The sequence below is a fragment of the Diabrotica virgifera genome, chromosome 7 (genome assembly GCF_917563875.1).
Source record: "Diabrotica virgifera virgifera chromosome 7, PGI_DIABVI_V3a".
Classification (NCBI taxonomy): Eukaryota; Metazoa; Arthropoda; class Insecta; order Coleoptera; family Chrysomelidae; genus Diabrotica; species Diabrotica virgifera.
The window spans coordinates 198,889,957-198,915,346 of NC_065449.1; the positions used below are offsets into that span (position 1 = coordinate 198,889,957).

General features: G+C 30.6%; 1 protein-coding gene across 4 annotated transcripts in view; it reads right to left on the reverse strand.

The window, feature by feature from the left end:
- The window catches only part of LOC126887672 (zinc finger protein 239-like), a 148,256-nt gene extending 124,206 nt beyond the window's left edge, over nt 1–24,050 (reverse strand). For all 4 annotated transcript variants that reach the window (XM_050655314.1, XM_050655316.1, XM_050655315.1 and 1 more), the window contains exon 1: nt 23,835–24,050. In XM_050655314.1, the coding sequence (XP_050511271.1) occupies nt 23,835–23,961 (127 nt within the window). In that variant the 5' untranslated portion in view covers nt 23,962–24,050. The remainder of the gene's footprint in view (nt 1–23,834) is intronic.
- Nucleotides 24,051–25,390: the final 1,340 nt, after the last annotated feature.

Here is a 25,390-nt window from a genome sequence, read left to right on the forward strand (position 1 = left end):
CGTGATGAAATAGTTGGTTTATATGATATAGGAACTGGGAAAAAGGAATCAATAGTTGCACAAAATGTACTTGTGATAATGGTTCGAGGTTTGTATTCAAATTGGAAACAGCAACTAGCATATTTCTTTGTGAATACTACCTTTGAAGCAAATCACCTTCTTCCTATTATAAAAGAATGTATTTCTAAACTATTTCAATCAGGTTTATATGTGAATTGTCTTGTTACTGATATGGGATCGAATTTTATAAAATTGAGTAAATTACTTGGGATTTCTCCATCTAACCCAGAATTTGATGTCAATGGACAAAAAATTGTTTATTTATTTGACCCATGTCATTTACTTAAAGCCACTAGAAATAACTTAATTAATAATGTCTTTCATTTTAATAACAAAAAAACTTCTTGGTCCTTTATAGAAACATTTTATCATGACGATAAAAAAAAATTTTATAAGTGCGCACCAAAATTAACATACTCTCATATTATATATACCCCACATCTTTTGAGAAAATGCGAGTAAAACTAGCATCACAAATTTTAAGTAACACTGTTGCAAGTTCTATGAATACATATATTGCTCTTGGTATTCTTTCATTAGAGGCATCAGGAACAGTAGAGATTATTGAAAAATTTAATAATTTGTTTGATATTTTAAATTCTACTGATACGAATAATCCTAACAAATATAAAAATGTATTTGAGGGAACTGAATTTCAGATCAATTTCCTAAATTCCATGATAGATTTTCTACATAACCTGAAAATATTAGATAAAACAGGAAAAGATGTAACATGTCGTTCTAGATCAAAAAATAGTTGGATTGTAACAATTAATGGTGTTAAAAAACTTTGGGATAACTTATCATCTAGCGGTTTTAAATATTTAAAAACAAGAAGACTTAACCAAGACTGTGTGGAAAATTATTTTGGAAGTATAAGGCAACAAGGCGGAAATTCCATCAATCCAACTGCCATACAATTTCAGAGGGCATTTAAAAAATTGTTTTGTCAAAATTTTATGCATTCTAACAAAATGAATTGCAAAGATGATTTAGATAAACGTTTAATGGATTTAAATGTAAAAAAAGTTTCTAATAGTCAACAATATTCGCCAATGAAGGCTATTTCACTTCCAGATTGTGATTATAAAACAGAAAATCTAACAACCCAAAATGCTTTTCAGTATGTATGTGGTTATTTAATTAAAAAGGCTCTCAATATTCATGTTTGTCATATATGTAATAAATATTCAAGGGAAATTGACGAACTAGATAGTAGTTTATTATTGACACATTTTAAAGCATACAGTACTGATAAATGTGATTATGGGGGACTGAGAACTCCAAGTAAGGACTTTATCCAATACATTTATAAGTTAGAAATAATTTTTAGTGCTTCATATGAAGATATATTAACTAAAGGTGGAATATCACACTCATACTTTAGGGTAATGAAAGAAGTTCCTTTTAAACATCCGTGTGATTCATTTCCATATACTTATATATTAAAATTATTTATTCGTGTAAGATTATTTTATTCTTTAAAATATTTTAACGCTGATTTAAAAAGTAAAAAAAAAGTAAAAAAAAGGGGGGAGATAGAAAATTAAAAATATTATCACATGTTTAAATATTTAATATTATTGTAGTTTTTATATCAAGCTTTGTTCAATACTACAATAAATCTAGTATGTCTATCTATAGTTGGTTTTTTAATATTATTTATTATATTCAGTAACATATAATATACTCAATATACACAAATAAAATAGTAATTAAATTAAGAGGGAAGAGAATTAATTATATCAAGATTTAATTTTTTGAAACAATTTTTAGGAATAACTCATTTACAAATTCTTTATTATGCACGTATTAATATTGCTTTAAGATTCAAATTTTTAAAACAATTTTTAGGAATACCTCATTTACTCATTCTTGCTGCTAGGCCAACGAATTTGGCAAAACAACTTTTTTTTGGTACTGTATGCTTTCAGTCTAGTAAATAAATTACTGTCATTCTTAATTTCAGCCGCTTGCATCTCATGCATTTGTAAAGCTTTTTTGATAAAATATTCCTATAAATAAATAAAGGCACTTTCTGTACCTGTAGTTGGCATCTGGATATAGCGATATTTATATTTTTTGTAACATTTATAGGTAGGAAAGTATTATGTTTGATATTATTTAAGCCGGTTAATATAATCCCTAAGTCATCTGCACAATTCATATGTTCCAGGTGTAAATAATTAAGACAAAGTAATTTGCTGAATGCTCCATCACATTGAATTGCGGTAAGGTTTACAGAGTTTCCTGCTTCTTAAATTTCCGAAAAAATTTTCTAAACGGTCGTAGTTTATTCGTCTCACTTTTAAGTTGATAAATCCTGCCCTTTCCGGTCTCTGCCCAAGAACTTTTAGACCTTTTATTGTCACCATCCAAAAATTTAGATCTTGATGTTATATCGATGTTTTCTTTACATATTTTCAAGTTGCCCAAAAATACCTACATCTGGCTGATGTAATTGAGGTGGTAGTCCAAACCTTTAAAAACATTTTTAAATTCATTTGGGTATCTTCTTCTTCTTTAGCCCATTTCTATCCAACTTTGGACATAGACCTTCCCCAAAGCTTTCCATATCTGTCTGTCCATGGCTGTGCTTTCCCAGTGAGTTCCTATAGTTTTTTCAATATCGTCCTTCCATCGCATCTGAGGTCTTCCTCTTTTTTCCTGTCCACGGTCTCAAGTTTTGTATTTCAGCATTCCATATTTTATCTTCCTGTCTCGCATTGTGGCCCGCAAATCTCCACTTTAACCCTGTTAAATGTTCAGTTACATTTTTTACTTTTGTTTTCTTTCCATTTGTTTGACTTTCTGTCTTGCAGTTTTATTCCCAAGATGGATCTTTCCATTTTTCTCCGAGTTTCTATTTTGTTAGTGTCCATGTTTCTGAGCCATACTGGGGCCATACATCAGAACAGGAAGGATGCACTGGTCAAATACCTACACGGGTTTTTAGGTACTCTTGTATCTTTGTGCTTTTTAGTATCCATCTTAACCTTCCAAACGCTGCCCACTCCAATCTGATTCTTCTTTGTACTTCAATAATTGTCTGATACTCTTTATTAGCTTTGATTATTTTTTGACCCAGGTATATAAATATATTCGTCAACAACCTCAATATTTACATTATATATATTTGTATTTATTCTGTCATTTGTATTTGTCCTGATTTTTGTTTTTTTATTTTTGTTTTACTCATGTTCATTTGGGTGACATACGTTGGTGAAATTGAATATATTAAATAATTTATCAAATTGATGTATTTTTTCATATTATCATTTATTTATTATTATTTTCATATTTCTAGTTGCTTTTTGTAAATGTGGAGTATCAAAAAAAGTAAATAAGCTTGAGCATTGACATTTAATGGTCTGGAAAGCTTTATAAAATTTGATCATCAATCAGTTAGAAGACCTTCAACATGTAACCCAGATTCTGATAATTTGGTGAAGTTGTTGGCGTCAAAGATTGTATTTAAAAAAATAAGCAATTGGCTGTTTTCAATTCTGAAACAATCCTCTTGCCATAATAATGGCAACGTTTTATGCAACTAAAGAATTATTTTTTTCTGAATCAAATTTGTTCTGTTCTGTTTTGTAATCTGTTCTGTAATCAAATCTGAATCATCTTTACTTTCATTCATTTATTTTTTTTCTTTCCCTATGTCTTGGAATCATTTTCACACAGTTTTTACAGTTTCATCATGACCCTAATGAAAATAAAGATTTGACTTAAGCGCAGCTTTATCAATGCATATAACACAATTTTTATCCAATTATTCTGACATAGTCTTACCTTTTAACTGGATAGTATTAAATACAGAGGTCTGGATTAATCCAGGTTTACAAATAATAATTGTTCTAGTCATTTTTTTTTCAAACAACGTTTAGATGGAAAATAAATAATTTTTTTCCAAAAGTTTTTAACTTTGGTTTCAAAAAAGTATAATGTGAGAGCGAATTGTTTGTATTCCTTTGAATATCTTCTGGACTTTGTTACTTTTTTCTGCAACGGTGCTTGAGATTTTACAATTTATTAAGAAATTTTTCACACATTTTTTTAAACCGTTCCTTCCAATTCTTGTTTTGTGCCGTTTTGTTTTTTACATATTGTATCTAAAATTTTCCCTTTTCTGGTTTTATGTTTCAGCTTAAATGTGGTCCATTTAACGTAGCTAAATGAGTAGCATTATCCTATAAAGGAGTTCTTCAACTCTTGCAACGGTAAGAATCGATGAAATACAAAATGGAAGAACTGATTAAGAAGAATGTGAAGGTATATGGGCAGTTTCAGGTAAAATCCTTTGTGGATCCGAATGAATTATATAATGTAGGTTTAAGACAAGTATGTGAAAGTGAGTGTTAGACATTGTTTTGTAGAGTTTGTAAAATTTGTATTCTCCGTTACCAGTGCAGTTGTGATGAATATTTGGTGAGGAATACCTTGTGTAAGCATGTGCACTTGGTAAGAATGTATGAGTAGCATGTGGGTACTAATTCTGTTTTAGATGATACTGCAAGGTGTTTGGAGAAACTTCAATTATCAAATCAAGGCATGAGGAGGAAAGTAATGAGTTTGTCAGAGGGAAGGTAGAAAAGGTGGACGAATTAGACGACCAAGATTTTATCAAATTTACGAGTGAGTTTCAAGGAATTATGGAAAAATTTCAGAAAATTACAAAGAAGCGAAAAATGGAAAAGCAGAAGTATTTTCAAATAAAGAAAGAAATTGAGTAATCATTAAATTTGAACATTTTTTTAGCTCACAAGTATTTTGTCTTCTGTATCTGTATTGAATTTTTATTATAGTTGTATAGGCTTTACAAGAACGTTAGTTAATTTAACATTATTATAGAGTTTACTTGATTAGCAATATTAGTAATATGTATGCATACTTAGGTTAGGTCTGAATTTTAAAGTCATGTTAAGTAATGTTATTTATAGACATTTATATCAGAGTTGTATTTTTATCTGGATGTACTACGTCTTCGGCGAGGTTTAGAGGGGTTTTACCTTCGCCATTTTACCAATAAGGACGTCCCCTCCTTTGATTTCTCAGATATTTAATAAAGAATAAAAACATATTAAACTATTTAGTGTTTCATTTCGTTTGCAATTGTAGTCATTTCCAGTAAACATTTGCTATATTTTGTTCAGACCATTTGTCTTATTTTTTATAGCACCCAATTCAAAATAATATGTTTTCATTATTGTACATTTATGATGAGTTCTAACAAAACCTACACGAAAGTGTAGGGGCTAGAACTAAGTCATTTTGAATTTATGCAAAAAATTTTCTATAATTTTTTTTTCGAAAACTCAATACTTTTTGAGTTATTCCTGGTTGAAAATTGACCATTTTCATTGAAACATAACACCTTTTCAAACGGTCTTTTGCGAATACCATAAAAACTATGCATCTAACTAAAAAAAATTATATAAAACATTTTTGTAGCTCATAAAATAACAAAGAGATTCTTTCCTTTATGAATCTTCTAGTTATAACACAAAAAGAGATATGGTAAGTGAAAAAAACTTGTTTTCTTGGTGCATGCTCAAATCAGTGTATTTAACTTGAAATAACAGAGAAACGGTCGATTTTAGGTGTATAATGCTTCCAATAACTTTTATTGTGCTTGAAAAGACCTTTAAAATAAGCAATATTAAATGTCGATTACATTCAAACTATGCTAGTTAAACTGTAAAAAATTTGATGACTAACGTATCTTAAGAAAAAAATGAGAAGTTTATTTAACCCCTCATCCACAAGAATTTAAATGCATCGTTTTCCTTCTACAATACATTTAACTATAGTGTTTTTGTTCAAAAAGTTGGGCGGGTTTAAAATGAATGGTTTTTGAAACAAATAAGATCAAATTATTGAGCGCATTTTTAAATTTTCTTAAAAATCTTCCTTTTTCTCCATGTAACTCGAAAATGATAAGAGATGCCATACAAAAATGAAGGTTTCTTCTAGATAAACATTTTGATTTTATTTTTTATAAAAGTATCTCTTATCATTTTTAAGTTATATGGAGAAAAAGAAGATTTTTAAGAAAATTTAAATATGCGCTCTATACTTTGATCTTATTTTTTTTTTTCAAAAACCATTCATTTTAAACCCGCTCAACTTTTTGAACATAAAAATGACACTGTAGTAAAATGTATTGTAGAAGGAAAACGATGCAATTAAATTCTTGTGGGTGAGGGGGTTAAATATACTTCTCAATTTTTTCTTACAATTCGTTAGTCTTCAATTTTTTGCAGCATATCTCGCTTAGTTTGAATGTAATCGACATTTAATATTGCTTATTTCAAAGAACTTTTCAAGCACAATAAAAGGTGTTGGTAGCATTATATACATAAAATCGACCGTTTCTCTGTTATTTCAAGTTGAATACACTGCTTTGAGCATGCACCAAAAAAACAAACTCATTTTACCTACCATATCTCTTTTTGTGTTATAACTAGAAGATTGAAGAAGGAACGAATTTCTTTGTTATTTTACGAGCTACAAAAATGTTTTATATAATTTTTTTAGTTAGACGCACTGTTTTTAAGGTATTCGCAAAAAACCGTTCAAAAAGGTGTTGTATTTCAATGAAAATGGCCAATTTTCAACCACGAATAACTCAAAAAGTATTGAGTTTTCGAAAAAAAATTCTAGATCAGTTTTTGCTTAGAATTGGGTTTTCTAGCAACTTCCGTAGTTATTTAACCAAAAAATTTTCCACCCCCAAAAAGGGGTGGGAACCGTCCCCGGTGGGAAAGACAAAAACACATCGGCATAGGGTATACTTTGAATAAGGAGATATTTTCAGGCTATTCCTAAAATTTCATTAAAATCCATGCAGTAGGATAGAATTCGGAGGTAATAACCTGTTCTTGCTCTCATTGACTGCCCTATAAGTAGGAAAGGAGTGCAGGCTGAATATGTGAGAGTGGTGCAAGACATGTATGAGGGGGTAACAATTAGAGCGAATGCAGGTTAAACGGGAAATTTGGAGTTTTCTCGTGCAGTGAAAATATCGTGGTATTGGAGGTCAATAGATATTCACATTCAAAGAAATTCCTCAAAAGGAAACAGAAAAGTCATCAAACTAGGAGAAAGTTGATAGAAATTCCGAAAGTATAATTCTGTACTGAAAAGTAAAAAAGCCTTGGTCAAAAATATCGATTTTGACTAAGTTTTGTACTCTAAAAAACTGATATAACGCGATGGATGCTTAGTTAAAATTTTTAGTACGTTACATAAATCGATAAAAAATAATGCTCGATAGAAATTTTCATGTTTATTTTGAAACTATTATAAATTCAACTAAGCACTAAAAATCGCTTTTTTAAGGGGAAATACGCAAAATGTCGCCTGTCAAAATTTTAAATGTATTATTTTTTCGAATCATGAGAAAACTCTAAGGATTTTTTAAAAATTTAAACGCAAAATGAAAGATCACGTTATTACCGAGGGCCGAAAGTCCCTTAGAATAAATAAAAAGTTCCTTTTGAATAAAATACATTCGGAAATTAGAAAGATTACCCATGAGCGATCTTATTAAACAAATATTTTCTATGTTCCAGAAAGTAATGAACCAGTACCATTATTAAAAGAACAGTAGTTTATATAATTATTACATGTTCTTGCTCTGGCCAATTTTTTTTGTGGCACGGTTACAGGAAAATACAGCGTGTTTTATATGTTGATTCAAGAGTAATCTTTCATTATTCCTACTGTATTTGCAATTAAAAATCACAATAAATTTTCTCTTTTATTTTCACCCCTGTAACTGATAAAAACAGAAGTTTTCAGGGACTTTCGGCCATCAGTAATAATGTAATCTTTGATTAAATTTTTTCAAAAATATTTATTGGTTTTCTGAGGATTCGAAAAAAAATAAATACATTTAAAACACATTGAAAGTTTTGACAGGCGACATTTTGCGCCTTGATACAAAACTTAGTCAAAATCGATATTTTTTATTTAAGACCTTTTTACTTATCAGTACAAAATTGATATATGGGTTAGATTAAATTTTACAGAAAAAAATACAATTCATATTAAATAGATCAACTTAAAAACACTATAGTTTTAATTAATACTTTGTTTCTCAGTGTAACTCAAATTTCCTACGGTTTTGAACGAATTCCTCATTACTTTTCTTAGTGTAGTGTGAAGTAGTATCCCTACCATTCTCCGACCGATATTTCTCCCCCCTGAATATCAAAGGAGCCGACAGGTGCTTTCGCTTCTTGTTGGATGGAGTATTCTTTGGTTTGACCAAGTGTAGAAAAGAAGTTAGATGAAAACAAACCAAGGAGAAGTCTCATTTGTCAAGTTCAGAGTTCAAAAGCTGTTATTTTATAAAATTAACAAATTTACCAATAGATTAAGTCAAATCTCAAATATTATACTTATATGTAATCAATGAAAGAAAACTCAAGAATACCGAAAAAGTAATGTTCAAAATACCTACAGCAATTGGTGGGTATACTGTATACTAAACCAAAATTATTAAAGAAATTTCTTAAAGATAGGATCAAATTTACAATTTAATTGAATCTGAGTGTTAACACAGTTTTGAGGATTTCTTTTCATTTCTCTACTTATTTCTAGATCTTCTAGTAGATTCATTTTAGTATAGTTATTATTTGGTATGCTATGTAGGATCCTACTATCTCTTTGGGGACTAAAGCTGTGTTTCGATGCATGCAAATGATGACCAAAACTAGATTTATCGATCTTTGAAAGATATTCTTTAATACGTGTATCCAACGGTCGCATCGTTCTACCCACGTAGGTCACAGGGCAGTCACCACATGACAATTTATATATGCCACTTTTAGAAGTTTTTTTAATTCTGTCTTTAGTATGAGAAAAAATAGACCTGATGTTTTCTTTACATTTAAATGAGAGTTTTAAGTTAGGAATGTTATTTAAAATTTTGGCTATATTGTCTGAAGGATAACCTATGTATGATATAGATCTATACATAACTTCTGAATTGGAATTGTCAGGAGTAGCATTATAAGCTAGAGATCTGGTTCATTCACAAATGCATCAAATTCAAAGTAACACCAACTTTTGCAAAATCTAAGGTACCTTTCACTGCTACTTTAAACTTTAAATCACAAACAGAAAGGAAATTTCTTCAAAATGAACTATGTAAACATCATGCTCAATTAGATAATATTAACGTCCAGCTTAAAATACTTTATAACATTGTAAGAGAGGTGTCATTTGATAATTTCAGAGATGCCATAGCTAATCATTTAGACAATCTAGAGTACATTAAACATTCTAAATTCAATAGATTAAACAATAAATTACACAATTTGTTAAATAAGAAAAATAATCTTAATAGTAATAGTCAAAACACTGATAGATTGATGGGTTCCTTTAGGTTTAGATTTCACAAACGTACAGTCAACTTATCAAATTGCTCCTTTTCTAATAAAGAACTTGATTTTTTGTCTAACGGATTAAAATTCTCTACTTTAGTACCATTTAACAATAAAATGGTTGAAGAATTTTCAGTTGACATAGACACAGTTATAGAAAGTTTACCTTTAGATTACATTTCTAAAACCAACTTGAAAAGTAATTGTTTCCTTTCTTTACTAAAAGATCTTAACAAATTTAATAATAATGTCAATAACATTAAAATCAAATGTTTTAAACAACTACATCTGATTAGACAAATATCTACCAAATTGAATAGTAATAACCTTATCGTTACTAAAGCTGATAAAGGCAAAAAACGGAAGAATTTTTAAGAAATAACAACTTTGACATTTTAGATAGAAGTCCTTTAAATAAATTAGTTACCAACTTAAAAGCTACCTTATCTACACATAAAGATTTCCTTCTAGTACATAAGATGAAAGAAAAAACCTTCATTTTGTCAAATCCTCAAATACCTAGACTATATGGTTTACCAAAGATTCATAAACCTAATGTTCCTATGAGACCAGTGGTTAGTTTTTATAACACTCCAGTTGTTGCATTCTCTAAATTCATTAATAGGTACTATTTTACAATCTTCAATATCTTTGCAACCTAATTATTCTGTTAAAAATTCTACTGATCTAGTAAATAAATTGTCAGTTTTAAATTTACCTAGAGACTTCTTTCTAGTTTCTTTCGATGTAAGTAATTTGTTTACGAACGTACCAAGAGATGAAACCATTCCTATAGTGGAGAATTTACTTATTAAAAGTAACACTAATAGAGGTACAATTTCCCACATGTTGGGTTTACTTAAATTATGTTTGTCACAAGATTTCTTTTCTTTTAACAATATTATTTATAGACAGGCACAAGGCCTTGCAATGGGAAATCCCTTATCACCTTTACTAGCAGATTTGTTCTTAAATAACCTTGAGTGTAACATCTTTGACAATCATTCTTCAGTTCATAATCCTTTACAAAAATCTTGTATTGGTTCAGATATGTGGATGATGTGTTAGCTATTATAGATGGAAATTCCTCTGATGCAGAAAATATTCTAGTTTCACTCAATAATTTACATCCAGCCATAACATTCACTTTAGAAACAGAGTCTAACAATTCTATTAATTTTCTAGACCAAACATTGACTAGAATAGAGAACAAATTAAGTTTTTCAGTCTTTAGAAAACCAACTCAGACTGACCACACTATCCCTAGATCTTCTAATCATCCTTTTCAACAGAAGATGGCATCTTTTTATTGCTATATCCACCGTTTACTTAGCTTACCATTATCAGACACAAATTTTACTTCTGAATTAGATATTATTAAACAACTTGCATATAGTAATGGTTACTCCCCTACTTTAGTTGACAACATACTCAACAAATTAAGGAATAAAAGGAACAGATCTCTAGCTTATAATGCTACTCCTGACAATTCCAATTCAGAAGTTATGTATAGATCTATATCATACATAGGTTATCCTTCAGACAATATAGCCAAAATTTTAAATAACATTCCTAACTTAAAACTCTCATTTAAATGTAAAGAAAACATCAGGTCTATTTTTTCTCATACTAAAGACAGAATTAAAAAAACTTCTAAAAGTGGCATATATAAATTGTCATGTGGTGACTGCCCTGTGACCTACGTAGGTAGAACGATGCGACCGTTGGATACACGTATTAAAGAATATCTTTCAAAGATCGATAAATCTAGTTTTGGTCATCATTTGCATGCATCGAAACACAGCTTTAGTCCCCAAAGAGATAGTAGGATCCTACATAGCATACCAAATAATAACTATACTAAAATGAATCTACTAGAAGATCTAGAAATAAGTAGAGAAATGAAAAGAAATCCTCAAAACTGTGTTAACACTCAGATTCAATTAAATTGTAAATTTGATCCTATCTTTAAGAAATTTCTTTAATAATTTTGGTTTAGTATACAGTATACCCACCAATTGCTGTAGGTATTTTGAACATTACTTTTTCGGTATTCTTGAGTTTTCTTTCATTGATTACATATAAGTATAATATTTGAGATTTGACTTAATCTATTGGTAAATTTGTTAATTTTATAAAATAACAGCTTTTGAACTCTGAACTTGACAAATGAGACTTCTCCTTGGTTTGTTTTCATCTAACTTCTTTTCTACACTTGGTCAAACCATAACGGTTTGTTTTTTAAAAGAATTTTTGATAACTTACGTACACGTTAACATTTCACTTCAATATTAATATTTGTAATTTTGAAAATTTAACTTTAAAAATTTAGTATCTTCACTTAGAATTAATTTAACCAACACATGGCCTTTTAGCCATTTTCAATTTAATTAATTTTTATTTACATACCAATATAGAGGGCGCATAAATTAGTGGTTCCTTCTTTATCATTTGAATGAATGACAGCGCTCAGCTGTTCACGTGAACTCACAACGGTTTGACGCAGCCATGTTGTAATTTTAAAATAAGAAAGAATTTAGATGTAATAACTTTTAATTTTAAGGGTTTTATACCCATTATCTGTGGCTTTTGCCCAGTATCCATGATTTATCATGTGAATTTTAACAATTACTCTTCTATGAAGGATGTATAAGAGGACGTAAGTTTTTTCAATCTTTTGTTTATAAAAAATCTCTTATCTTAAATGTCCTTTTAGGAAGCTCTGATGATGGCACGTTATGTGCTGAAAGTACTTAGCTGATTATTACAAGTTTTTTTACACACTTTCAATTTCTTTGAGAACATACACCTGTTTGCCGGTTTGACCTTTTTTTCACTTTTTTGTACACTCTTCTCGAAAACTGGCCTTCGCCTTTCGATCGCCAAAAACCTTCTGCCACACATCTCTCATCCATTCTCCTATTTCCAAATTACCCCTTCCAGCATTCAAATATTAACCAATCCCAAGCAACTTTCAATTACCCGTATTTATCAGCACAACTTTCCTTTTTCTAAATATCTTAATAGATTTCAAGAAAAATAATATTCCCCATTTCAATTTTACTTTCTACATTAATACAACATTTACAAATTTAATGACCTATTATCTTATTCACTAGAGTATTAGTTAGCGGTGGTTAATGACAAATCCTTCTGCGAACACTTTCTTTGTACACATCACTCTAATTGTTTATTTGAGTCGTATTGTTCCGAGGTTCGTAAACACTTCTCCGAATCACTCTCTTAAAAGCTACCTATACATAATTTGTTTTATACAGGGTGTTCCAAATTTACATGCCCGTGGTCGAGAAAAATGAAAACCTTTATTTTAATTTGACTTTAATTTATAATTATAAACTTTTATTTCTTATATCAATTAGGAATATAACAATATATATATATATATATATATATATATATATATATATATATATATATATATATATATATATATATATATATATATAAAAACATAAGATGTAGATCTTTGAAACTTTATTTATGAAAATTTATAAAAAATATATATATATATATATATATATATATATATATATATATATATTTATATATATATATATATATAAAAACATGAGATGTAGATCCTTGAAACACACTCAGTGATCAAAGGATCCAAGGTTAATGGTTTGACGACCACTCGTACGAAATCAAACAGATGAAATAGAGAATGTGGAAAAATCCCCTTACGAACAATTCACACATCCACCATTTCGGGTTGGGAAAAATTTTTCGAATAGAATCAAAGATCCAAACACCAGTTCTTAGAAATGTGTTTCGCCCTCTTCAACCTCTCTGGGCTTATCAATAAAGGCTTATCAATTTTTTGATTGGAATGTGTCTAAAGATATTCAACCTCTCATCTTTATTGATAAGCCCAGAGAGGTTGAAGAGGGCGAAACACATTTCTAAGAACTGGTGTTTGGATCTTTGATTCTATTCGAAAAATTTTTCCCAACCCGAAATATATATATATATATATATATATATATATATATATATATATATATATATATATATATATATATATTAGAGCGGAGTAATTTATATGACAAAAAAAAGTCATCGGGTCACAATCAGTTTCTGATTCTACAATGAATTCTGTGAAAAAAAAAACATTACACCATAGGTATCTGATGAATTTCGAGGCGCCACATTTTTCATTTTAGTTTTGAGGTACATCAGAACTCGTCATTTTACGACTTCTGATGTACATTGAGGTTGATTGTGGACAAAATTTCAACTTTTTTTATTACGGAAAAGTGTATTTTAGTAGCTTTTGAGACAAGGAATCCATTTTTGATATCTATTTGTACCAAAAGCACTCACCAGGGGGCGCTACAATGCAAGTTTGTGAACGTCAGAAATTGTCATTTTATGACTACTGATGTTCATTGCGATTAATTGTGGACAAGTTTTAAACTTTGTTTACGGAAAAGTGAATTTTAGTATTTCTGGAGACGAGAAATTTAAATTTAATATTTTTTCTACCAAAAGCACTCACTAGGGGGCGCTACAATACAATTATATGAATATTAGAAATTGTCATTTTATGACTTCTAATCTACATTGCAGTTGATTGTGGACAAGTTTTAAACTTTTTTTTACTGAAAAATGTATTTTAGTAGCTTTTGAGACGAGGAATCCCATTTTGATATCTATTTGTAGCAAAACCACCCACCAGGGGGCGCTACATTGCAATTTTATGATTATCAGAAGTTGTCATTTTATGTCTTCTGATGTACATGGCGTTTGATTGTGGACAAATTTTAAACATTTTTTACGCAAAAGTCCATTTTAGTAGTTTTTGAGACGAGCAATTCATTTTTGATATGTATTTCTACCAAAAACCCTCACCAGGGGGCGCTACAATGCAATTTTATGAGCATCAGAAGTTGTCATTTTATGACTACTGATGTAGATTGCGGGTGATTGTGTACAAATTTTAAACATTTTTTTACGAAAAAGTGTATTTTAGTAGTTTTTGAGACGATATTTTTGATATGTATTTCTACCAAAAACGCTCACCAGGGGGCGCTACAATGCAATTTTATGAACATCAGAAGTTGTCGTTTTCTGACTACTGATGTAGATTGCGGGTGATTGTGTACACATTTTAAACATTTTTTTTTTTACGAAAAAGTGGTTTTTAGTAGTTTTTGAGACGAGGAATTCATTTTTTTATCTATTTGTACCAAAAATACTCACCAGGGGGAGCTACAATGAAATTTGCGTCATTTGTGAGTAAAACAATGTTAATATTATTATTTTTTCTTTTATTTTTATTTAGTAGATATTAATTCTGTGTTATTAAAAATATTTAACATTAACCTAATAATTATAAAATTTTAAAAAATTAATAATTCTGTTAATGAATTTAATTAAAATATAATAATTAACTAGACCTTAAGCAATTACTTTTATATTAGGTAGGGGAGCCCAAGCGGGGATTTCTGCGTTACTCGAGCACGTCAGAATATCACATGGGGAGAAACATTGTACCCTGTAAATGTACTCCTACCATATATGGACTCTAACTACAGGGGATTTCGTTAAGGGGGGTCCGAAAGAATTTATCCTTAGAAAATCTCGAAATCATCAGATTAATATAAGGTAAGTTAAGTACATGCAGTATATTTAAAAAATCTTGCGATTTGAGCGGATCCGTGAGGAAATGGATGAGTCACAAAATTTCACAACTTTGATCGTCGGAAATGAACGTCAGATCGAAAAACTGAAAACTACGTGTTCAATATTTTTCACAAATCTATCAAACGATACCAAACACGACACCCCACGGACAGAGGTGGAGTGTAACTTTAAAATTTTAAATAGGAACCCCGCGATAATTCGCGAAATGAATATGAGGTCAAAAAACTAAAGAATACGTGTTTAATATTTTTTAAAATCTATCAAATGACATCAAACACGACCACCCACGGTGGTGGGGTGGGGGGTTACTTTAAAACCTTAAAATAGGATTCCCCTTATTGCAGATTTGGACTTCTTAGGTAAAAAACTTTTATTCGAGACATTTTTTCGAATTATGGATAGATTGCACTGTAATCGAAAAAAATAATTTTTGGAATTTAAATTTAAAAAAATGGAAAGTCTCCAGTAAAATGGAAAAGTTGACTTAAGTTTTTTTGGTTTTCGGACTTAATTTTCACAATCCAATAGGTCTCCATAACGCTCGAGTAACTGCAAATTTAGCACACCTGCCTCCCCTACTAATACGAACGTATTACATACTAAAAATACATACAGTTCATTCCAAACCCTTCTTTCAGTGCGTCAACGATAAAATGTCGAAATATACTAACCTAGAATGACAATTGTAATTTCACCTCTTGACATTGTGAAAGTATGTAACTATTCTTCAACGAATACATAATTTTCTGACTTCTATCTATAATAATCACGATCGAGAGAATTTGGCAAACTATGATGCACAGAAAGAAGGGTTTGGTATTAGCTTTAGTTCAATTAGCCAATTCAAATTTTAATTTGACTGTCAAATAAGCGTCAGATCGTTTACGTATCGATCTTAAAATTAGTCTCGATTTTTGCTATTATTACCTTAAATACTAGTTTATAATACTATTTACTCATCAGATAGTAAGTATCAACTGTTGTGTAAAGTGTTAATCATCAAGAGAAAACTGTAACCTCGATCAGTAATAGATGTTTACCTAATAATATTCTATGTTATAGTGTTACAGTGATGTTTTTGCCGTGGCTGGCTACATTCAACGGCACAAAAACATTAACGCTACAAATTAGTCCAGTACTTTTGACTATATAAGTAACAGATAGCAACAACATGTCTGAACTCAACTCTACCAGTAATATTTCTAGTTCACATGCAACTGTTACTGTGTCAAAACCGAAACCTAAATACCTATCCAAAAAGAGCAAACCATAGGTACTAATCAATGCAGAACCAAATTTACTACTACTCGAATATGTCAAGTACATAGGTAACATTGTTAGTCCCACAAACATTTGCTTAGCCTCAAGAATCTCCAATAACAGAATATGCATCTGGGTGGTTCGCCAAAATAAGCGGCATATTGTGTAACTCGCTTTTTTCTTTACATACTGTGTTTCAAATTGTGTTGCCAAAGTTAAGTTATACAATAGATGAATGTACGCCACTTAACATTAATTAAAAAAAAGTATTTTTACAAACATTCTATGCAATTTTAATGTCAAAATATCAACTCCGAGGCTGTAACCCACCTTGGTTTTTGATGTGTTTTATAGTATTACACACTGAAAAGTTACAAAAGTGCAGATTATTTTATCAATAATTAATTAAAAACCCAATGTAATTTAAAACTGTCAAATTAATAATTTTCATTTTTAAAATTAAACCATAAAAATCTACTACTAAAAACTGTAACCAACTTTGTGCATCAACACCGAGGCCTCATGAAAATATATGAAAATTTAGGCCAAACTGCACTATACTGTATGGCAGGCAGCTTGAAAAGAGAGGAACGCTTCAGTCTAACCCAAATTGTGGAAGAAAGTGGACGAACATAATATCGTTAAGCGATAGAAAATTTTTCAAGGTGTCTTAAGCTAAGCGTATGTTTTTATACAGTCAACACCGAAGCCTTCATAAAATCTTAACTTTGCTAATTTTTTAATATGTTTTTCTTCTAAGTATGCGCTATAAAGTTTTTTTGACACACGATGAATAAAGCAGAATTATTTTTAATATTTTGTAGAAAGTAGAATTAAAAATGTATGAAATCATCAACACCGAAGCAATCAACTCCGAAGCTCAGTCGTGCCTCGGAGTTGACGAACGTGCCTCGGAGTTGTTTAGTGTGTGAATGGTCATTCTTAAACTAAAAAATACAATTTAAATTTAGTCTGATATAGGAAAAGGGTTACTGGGTAAGCTGTCAAGATGTTTCGGTCGGTTTGGTAATTTTCTTCTTTTTATAGAAAATGGCTCGTATACACTGGAGTATGACGGAAAAATGAAGGCGAAAGCCCCCAAAATCGTTAAATAAAGATTTTATGAAAGAAAGTAATTTTTTATGCACCTATGCTTATTTCTGTAAGAATATATCATTTTGGGTAGTCTTCTCTAATGTTGATAAAAGAGACATCTGCTGTCTATGTAGGCACATTATGTGAAAACATGGAGCTTATGTGTGGAAGCGGATAACAAATAATTATGTTGACATGGAGAAAATGGAGAAAAGACAGAAGAATGTGTAGAAAGGAAATGCCAAGATTGTGTTTAAAAGCAGATTAGATTTTTGAAGTTTAACGGAAAAGACACGGCTACATATTGGAAAGTTTTGTCAACACGAAGGCCAGTCTAAATCAACTCCGACGCAATTGATATTTTACCTATTTTTCATGATTTTCTGTAGTACTTTATATCAAAATGGAAGTGTTTTGTATAGTTTTATTACATACCAGTTTTTATTTAATTGTTACGATCATAAATTTCAATTAACAGAGAATTACGTCAACACCGTGGACACTTGTCAACACCAAGGTCACATTTCCGTTTTTCGGAAAATATTTAAAAATGATCTCTGCTGGTATCATGGGTAAGTTGAATAGCTCATTTTATAAAATATATTTAAAAATGAAGTAATTCTAAACCATGTTTTAAATTAAATTTCTCTACCTCGAAATTGCCGTCTATTTTGGCGAATCACCCATCTACCTAATAAACTCTGAACTTGCGGAACAAATTATAACTGAATATTCTACGATTACAAAACTACTGTTGAAGTACTAGTAAGAAGACTAGTAACCCACACTAAAAGACTTATAATTTCCAACGTTTGCCCATCAATATTTCACGAGATTACATAGAAACATCTCTAAAGGTTTACAACTTGCTTCACCAATGTCATATCTAAAAGCCGTAATCTCCGGTGATGTGTTTGTGAGATTTTATGATTTGGACGCGGAAATTGATAAAAACTTCAACCAATTTTAATATTACTTGTAGCGGTTTGCGATGTAACAAATATTGTCTAAAATCATTTTAAACAATTATTATGTATAATTATAAGTTATAAAAATCAGCGAAGGAGATTTAAAAGCCCGCAGTCATTATAACTCCAAGACAAAAAAGGTATAAAATTCTTACAATTAAGATGAAGGCGGAAGTGAGCGCTCTAAAAGTATATAGGCCTGGATCCCGCGTACAAAAAAATAGTTGATTAATAGCAAGCTGAAAATTTGTTAATATCTTAACGGTGTCTAGTCGGACAAACTTTGATCTTTGGGAACACTGGAACAGGGGAAGTTTTTGTGAAACAGGTTAAAGTTTGGAACGTCAGATTACGAAAACGTCCCATATATTTTGTCAGGCAGAACTTCCAATTGATTTGTTACCCTTTCATTAAACACTCACACATTTGCGAAAATAAGACTGCTATTTATCACCAACTGGACATTTTAATAAGTCATAAGTCCGACACATAGAACATGTCAAAGGACAGGAATTACGCTGGGCAAAATATTGCCAAGATGATCAGCAAAATCGAAGTATGTATACAATATTTTGGGAATGGAGGAAAATGTAAGAAATGGCATTCTAATGTTTTCTACACCAAAATTTGACCAAAACCTCGTTTTGAATCATAATAATTTGTTATAATGACTTATAATGACATTTTTGAGTCCCTCGTATTAATACCTTATATTATTCCATTGCTACTTTATGATAAAGTATACAAATTGGGAAAAAAGAAGAAGACTGTTCGGGCTTAAATGTTTCAGCTCGAGCTTATTTTTACGTTCCTCATAGCCACTTTACACCATGCAACTAATTGCGCAATTAATTGCACAATTTCTTGCAGCAATAGAAATTGCATCGTGTCATACGCGAATTGCACAGAAAAGCTGCAACTCCTTGCTGCAAGAATAAGTTGCAGCTAAATAGAACATGTCCTATTTTTCATGCAATTTTTTCTGCAATTTGGTTATATTTTTAGTAACTTTTAAGGCTACAGTGTTCGTTTTTACTTTTCTGCTGTCAACAAATAAAAGATTTTGATGACATTGAACTTCTGTCATCTTAAATTTCAAACCAAACAATTTATTAACAAAACTAGAGGAACTTTTTACCAATTTCACGCTTCACAGATAATATTATTCAGGTGAATAACTTTAATTATGCAACATAGGGATTAAAAAAAACTATTTTATTTCTTACAACTTGTTTCCTTTTGTAAATGAATAATATGTATTACATACTTGGATTAGGTATTAATTGATTTTGTTATACTTAATACATAATATTATAACTTTCTCAAATTATAATCTAACATCTTTAATCTAGTATCTGATAATTCTACTCAAAAAATTACATTTAATTTGTAAAAACAAACATAACCTAAAATTTATGCTATTTTGTCAAAGTTTCTATTTCATGTCAGTTTATGCAATTGTTTGCACCGTGTAATCACTTTATTGCAGAAAGTTAGTTGCAACTTATTGCACAAGTTCTTGCGCAAGAAATTGTGCAATTAATTGCGCAATTACTTGCATGGTGTAAAGTGGCTATCAGAAGCTATACATCAAGTTTTAGAAAAATCGAAGATCCAAAATTTTTTTGATCCAAAATTGAGTGGTTTGGTTACTCAAAAACATCTAATTTATTATATTTCAAATAAATTTAATTAAGCAAAATATTGTTTAGTAAAGTTTATAATAAACTAATTAATATTATCTATTTTTTGTAACATAAAATCAGGGCCTATTAAATAAAAACGTTGAAAAAATAATATTAACACTGTTTTATCCAAAAAAGTAGTCGTAAAATGACAAAAATTGCACTGTAGCGCCCCCTGGTGAGAACTTTTGGGACAAATAGATATCAAAAATAAATTCCTTGTCTCAAAAGCTACTAAAATACACTTTTCCGTAAAAAAAAGTTTATATATGTCCCCAGTGAACCGCAATGTACATCAGAAGTCATAAAATGACAAATTCTGATGTTCATAAAATTGCATTGTAGCGCCCCCTGGTGAGTGCTTTTGGTACAAATAGATATCAAAAATGGATTCCTCGTCTCAAAAGCTACAAAAATACACTTTTCCGTAATAAAAAAAGTTGAAATTTTGTCCACAATCAACCTCAATGTACATCAGAAGTCGTAAAATGACGAGTTCTGATGTACCTCAAAACTAAAATGAAAAATGTGGCGCCTCGAAATTCATCAAATACCTATGGTGTAAAGTTTTTTTTTCACAGAATTCATTGTAGAATCAGAAACTGATTGTGACCCGATGACAAAAAAAATTACTCCGCTCTAATATATATATATATATATATATATATATATATATATATATATATATATATATAAAGTGTTTATAAAGGTTAAACACAAACTTACTTTGATTCTCTCGTAGTCAACTTGAGTCCAAAAATATTGTCCACACTCTTGCGAGAACGTTTGGCTACTCAAAATCACAATGAAAGCTTTGAACTACTATAGTTTGTTTTTTAACCAAGAGGAGTGATTCAAATTTACCGCGCTGTATTGCTTGTTTGTAATTGGTCCAACCACAGGCAAGTTTACTCCACTGTTATAAAATTTTGACACTAATGACATTTATCAAATTTTGACACTAGTGACATTTCATAGGTTAATTAAGTTATATCTGCGATTTTTGTGTTTTCTGTGTTATTCCTTTAATTTTTAGATTGTTACTCTACTTTTATATAAAAAGCAGTTGTTTTTGGAACTCTTTAGCGACGTGTTAATTTAATATAATATTTATGGATTACTCTTGAGGGCCGACTAGATCAACCAAAAAAGAAGATATATTTGGTTATTATTCTAGTGGTTTTTTATGGGTGTGAATTTGTCTTTTTAGTTTACTCCTCCTGGTTAAAAAATAAACTATAGTTAAGGCTAGCTTTCGGATAATCCGAACTTTTCGGAATCCGAACAGGCTGTCCCAATTAGTTCGGATTTGCTGTAATAGAAAATTGCTGGGTTCTACTGTAATAGAAAATCATAGCACGGATAATCCGCAGCCCGGATAATCCACACACAGATAATCAGGGTTCTACTGTATACATGGTATTCACACTAAATCAAGAGAGCAATAATTGATATATCGTCTCTTCGCATGAAAAGTATACAATCTCCAAATTTTTACGAAATTGAGTTAAGTATATAGAAACGCTCAGTGTCATCAATATTTTCTCTGGAATAGTGACAATCAATCGTAATTCAAGAAATATCCGCTAGGGAGCGCATTGGTTAGTTTTAAATTGGAAGGATTGTGCATCTCTTTCTCTCTAAAACGGTACAATCTTTAGTTGTGTTCACGATCGAGGAAGTTCGCAAGCTGTTTCACTTAAAGAGTATACAAAACCAAAAATGTCAACTTGAAGGTAAAGCTTTGTGTTTCATTAATAGTATATAATTTCGAATTTATTAACTTTTCTCATAATATTTTCAAACATTCTTCTATTTAAAATCATGTAATTTTGAAATTGGATAGTTTTCGTGAAAAAATTTACTGGAATATGATGTAATTTTTATCAGTGTAATAGTATATTTCCGTAATTGTATACTGTTTCAGATAAATTTTCAGAGCAAAAGAAAAATGGTTTATTGGGTTTACTGCAAAAGAAAACCATTCCAGGTTATCATCTTGGATTCTATGAAAATCTTTGAATAACTTTCCTGTTCCTTTTAATTTGTTTTTACTTGATTGATTGTTTGTATTTAATAGTAAATGTGATTTTGTTAAATAAAGGGTTTTGTCTTCGGTGCACCCATTTCTAAGACTAAATTTCATTGTAAGGTTTGTGCCATATTACCTGCTATTTGTTATAATATTTTTGAGAATAAAAATTTGCTTATAAGCCTAGTTTTTCATTGAACATACCCTATTTTATCATAATAGTACTTTTTAAACATCTGTATAATAATGGAAATTAATAATATTTTCTCTAAAAAAGTAGCAAAATTCAAAACATCTTATTTAAAAACAAATTGTTTTATTATTATTATTTATATGGTTGAAATATTTTCATGTTGTTTCGACATATAAAAGATACAACTAATACAAACTAAAACAAAAACCTGCCAATGTTTATTGTGGAAAATTTTATTTACCGATAAATCTTAAAAATGCTCTCCTGAAAAGTTTGTAAATTTTGAGATTGTACAGTTTTCATCCGAACGGACGATATGTGGTTTCTTTTTTCGGCTGTAGAAAATATTCTAGTGTATTTGGAATTTTTCTAACAGTTGTAAATCGTGAGATACAAGGTTTCCAAACTAAAACCACCAAAATGTCATTTTCGAAAAAAAATGAGATACGAGGTTTTCACACTAAGCCATCGATATACGACAATGCAACTATGCAAATAACTGTATCAGAAGGTCTAACAACAAGCAAAATAAGAACAGGGAAAGGAGTTAGATAGGGAGACACTATCTCTCCGACATTACTTACTCTTGCATTAGAAGATGTGTTCAAGAAGTTAAATTGGGGACAACGTGGAATTAAAATTGATGGCAGATTTTTAAGTATAAGATTTGCTGATGACATAGTACTAAGCAACAATACAGAAGAACTAATCTACATGCTAAATGAGCTTAAACAAGAATCTGAAAAGGTTGGTTTAAAAATGAACTTAAATAAAACAAAAGTGATGACAAATCAAGATATCACAATCAATTTAGATGGAAGTGAGATCGAAGGTGTTGAAGAGTATATACCTAGGTCACACAATCAAACTAGGCAAACAGAATCAAATGGCAGAAATAACTAGAATCCGAATGACTTGGGCAGCAGTTGGGCAGACTCAGTGATGTGTTGAGAAAGAAAAAGATACCAATAAATCTAAAGAAAAGGGTATTCAACAGTTGTATTCTACCAGTTATGACCTATGGAATGGAGATGATTACACTTACAGAGGAATTAGCCAATAGATACAGAACGATACAGAGGGCGATCGAATGAGCTATGTTAGGTTAGGAGTATGTCTGAGGGAACATATGCGCAATGAGGACGTGCGAAGCAGGACGAAGGTGGAAGATGTAATTGGAAGAATTGCGCAAATGAAATGGAACTGGGTAGGACACGTGGCATGCCAAAACATCGAAAGGTGAACGAGAAACATTATACATTGGAGACCGCATGAGCACAGTTATAGTAGAGGAAGACCACAAAGACGATATCAAAGCAAAAATGGGGAAGAACTGGCACCAAATAGCAAAAAACAGAGAAGAGTGGAGAACTCATGAGGAGGTCTTTGTCAAGGAGTGGATGCAAGCAGGCTGAACAAGATGATATCACAATTATTTAGCACTAACTTTTACTTTACTACTTGTCTTGCGAGTCTTACCTGAGTTATCTTCTAGTTCTAGCTCATTTTTGAAGTTTTCCAGATCTATTGATGTGGATAGCTGGCTCTCTAGATCTTTTTGATTATATTCAACCAACTCTTCCTTAATTTCAACTTTAAATTCCATAGCTCAGTATAAAGTATTAACTGAATGAATATAACTACTATTAGAAATATACAAACTAAATTAACTAAAATCAAAATGTCGTTATTTTGTTTTTTATTTATGATTCTTGTCACTTGTCAGTAGTGTCAGATTTATTTTATATTCTAAAGCCGGACTCAACGACTCGTGTACTTGGCGAATAATCGTCACTTGCGTATACTTGCCATGTCGTCTGAGTGGGTTACTCGTACAATTATTTGTCACTCGCTGCCACTCGTTCGTCAGCCGGAGTCAAAGAAATCACGATTATTCGCACACTTGGAAGTACATATAGTCCGTCTAATTTACTTACCGTTGCACGTCATTATCTACGTTAGAGATCTAAGTTGACATTGTTGCCCAATTACAAAAAATTCTTGAATTCATTTTAAATCAAATACATCACAAAATTTTTGCGGAAGTGGATTATACAGCAAAATAAATTAATATTCAATGTAAATAAATAAAAACTTTAGAAATAGAAAACAATAATTAAGTTATAATCTTACGTTAAAGTACATAATAAAAACAGTAAATATAATGAAACAAATACTTATAGTAAAGAATATAAACAAATATGAAATGTCATCACCGCAACTGTCAAATAAATGTTACCAATTTATGCCAAAATATCACCTTCGTTCGATTATAGTTACAGTGTATTCCGAACAAATGTGCTTCATAAAAACGCTTTATAATCCATTTATACAAATTAAATGAGACATATTATTGTGTATTTCTTTAAGTTATTATTAATAGAACTTTAAATATTATTTGTACGCGTATATATAATAAAATATGTCTAGTGGCTGTAATGCCAGTGTACTCGGCAAAGTGATTCTAAAAAAGAACACACCTACCGCCTAAATATTTCGTGTTGGTATTATGTAACGTCATGGGCTATGACGCGGATAACGTGTAACGGTAAGTAAATTAGATGGAGTTTAAACTTGTCTATACTTGCAGAGGCGGTCAAACGAAATGTATAAATAATTGGCATTTACTGCGACTATTCATTTAGACCAGTGCATTTTGACCTAAAAACACCGGAATAAATCGATTTTTAAATACACCACCTAGAGACTTACTAGTTTTGCATTGTGTTCAGGATGATGTCAGGAAAAAAGTCTACAATAGAAAAATGGGTGGAAATGCCTAATTAATAATTGCTTTTTAAAGATCTTAACATGCATTAAAAAGTGCATAAACATGTCAAAATAAGCATATTAAGGGCCAAGTTTTGTTACCCGCGAGGTTTTTGAGGTCTCTGAACATGACTACGCTATCAGAACCTACCCCCGGAACACCTGGTGCCCAGGGTCACTGCTAGGGCACGGCATCTGGAGATTCGAGGACTAACGGCCCTAAATTGATGGAATCAGTGAACTTGGAGGTTTGTGGAGTCGCTGAA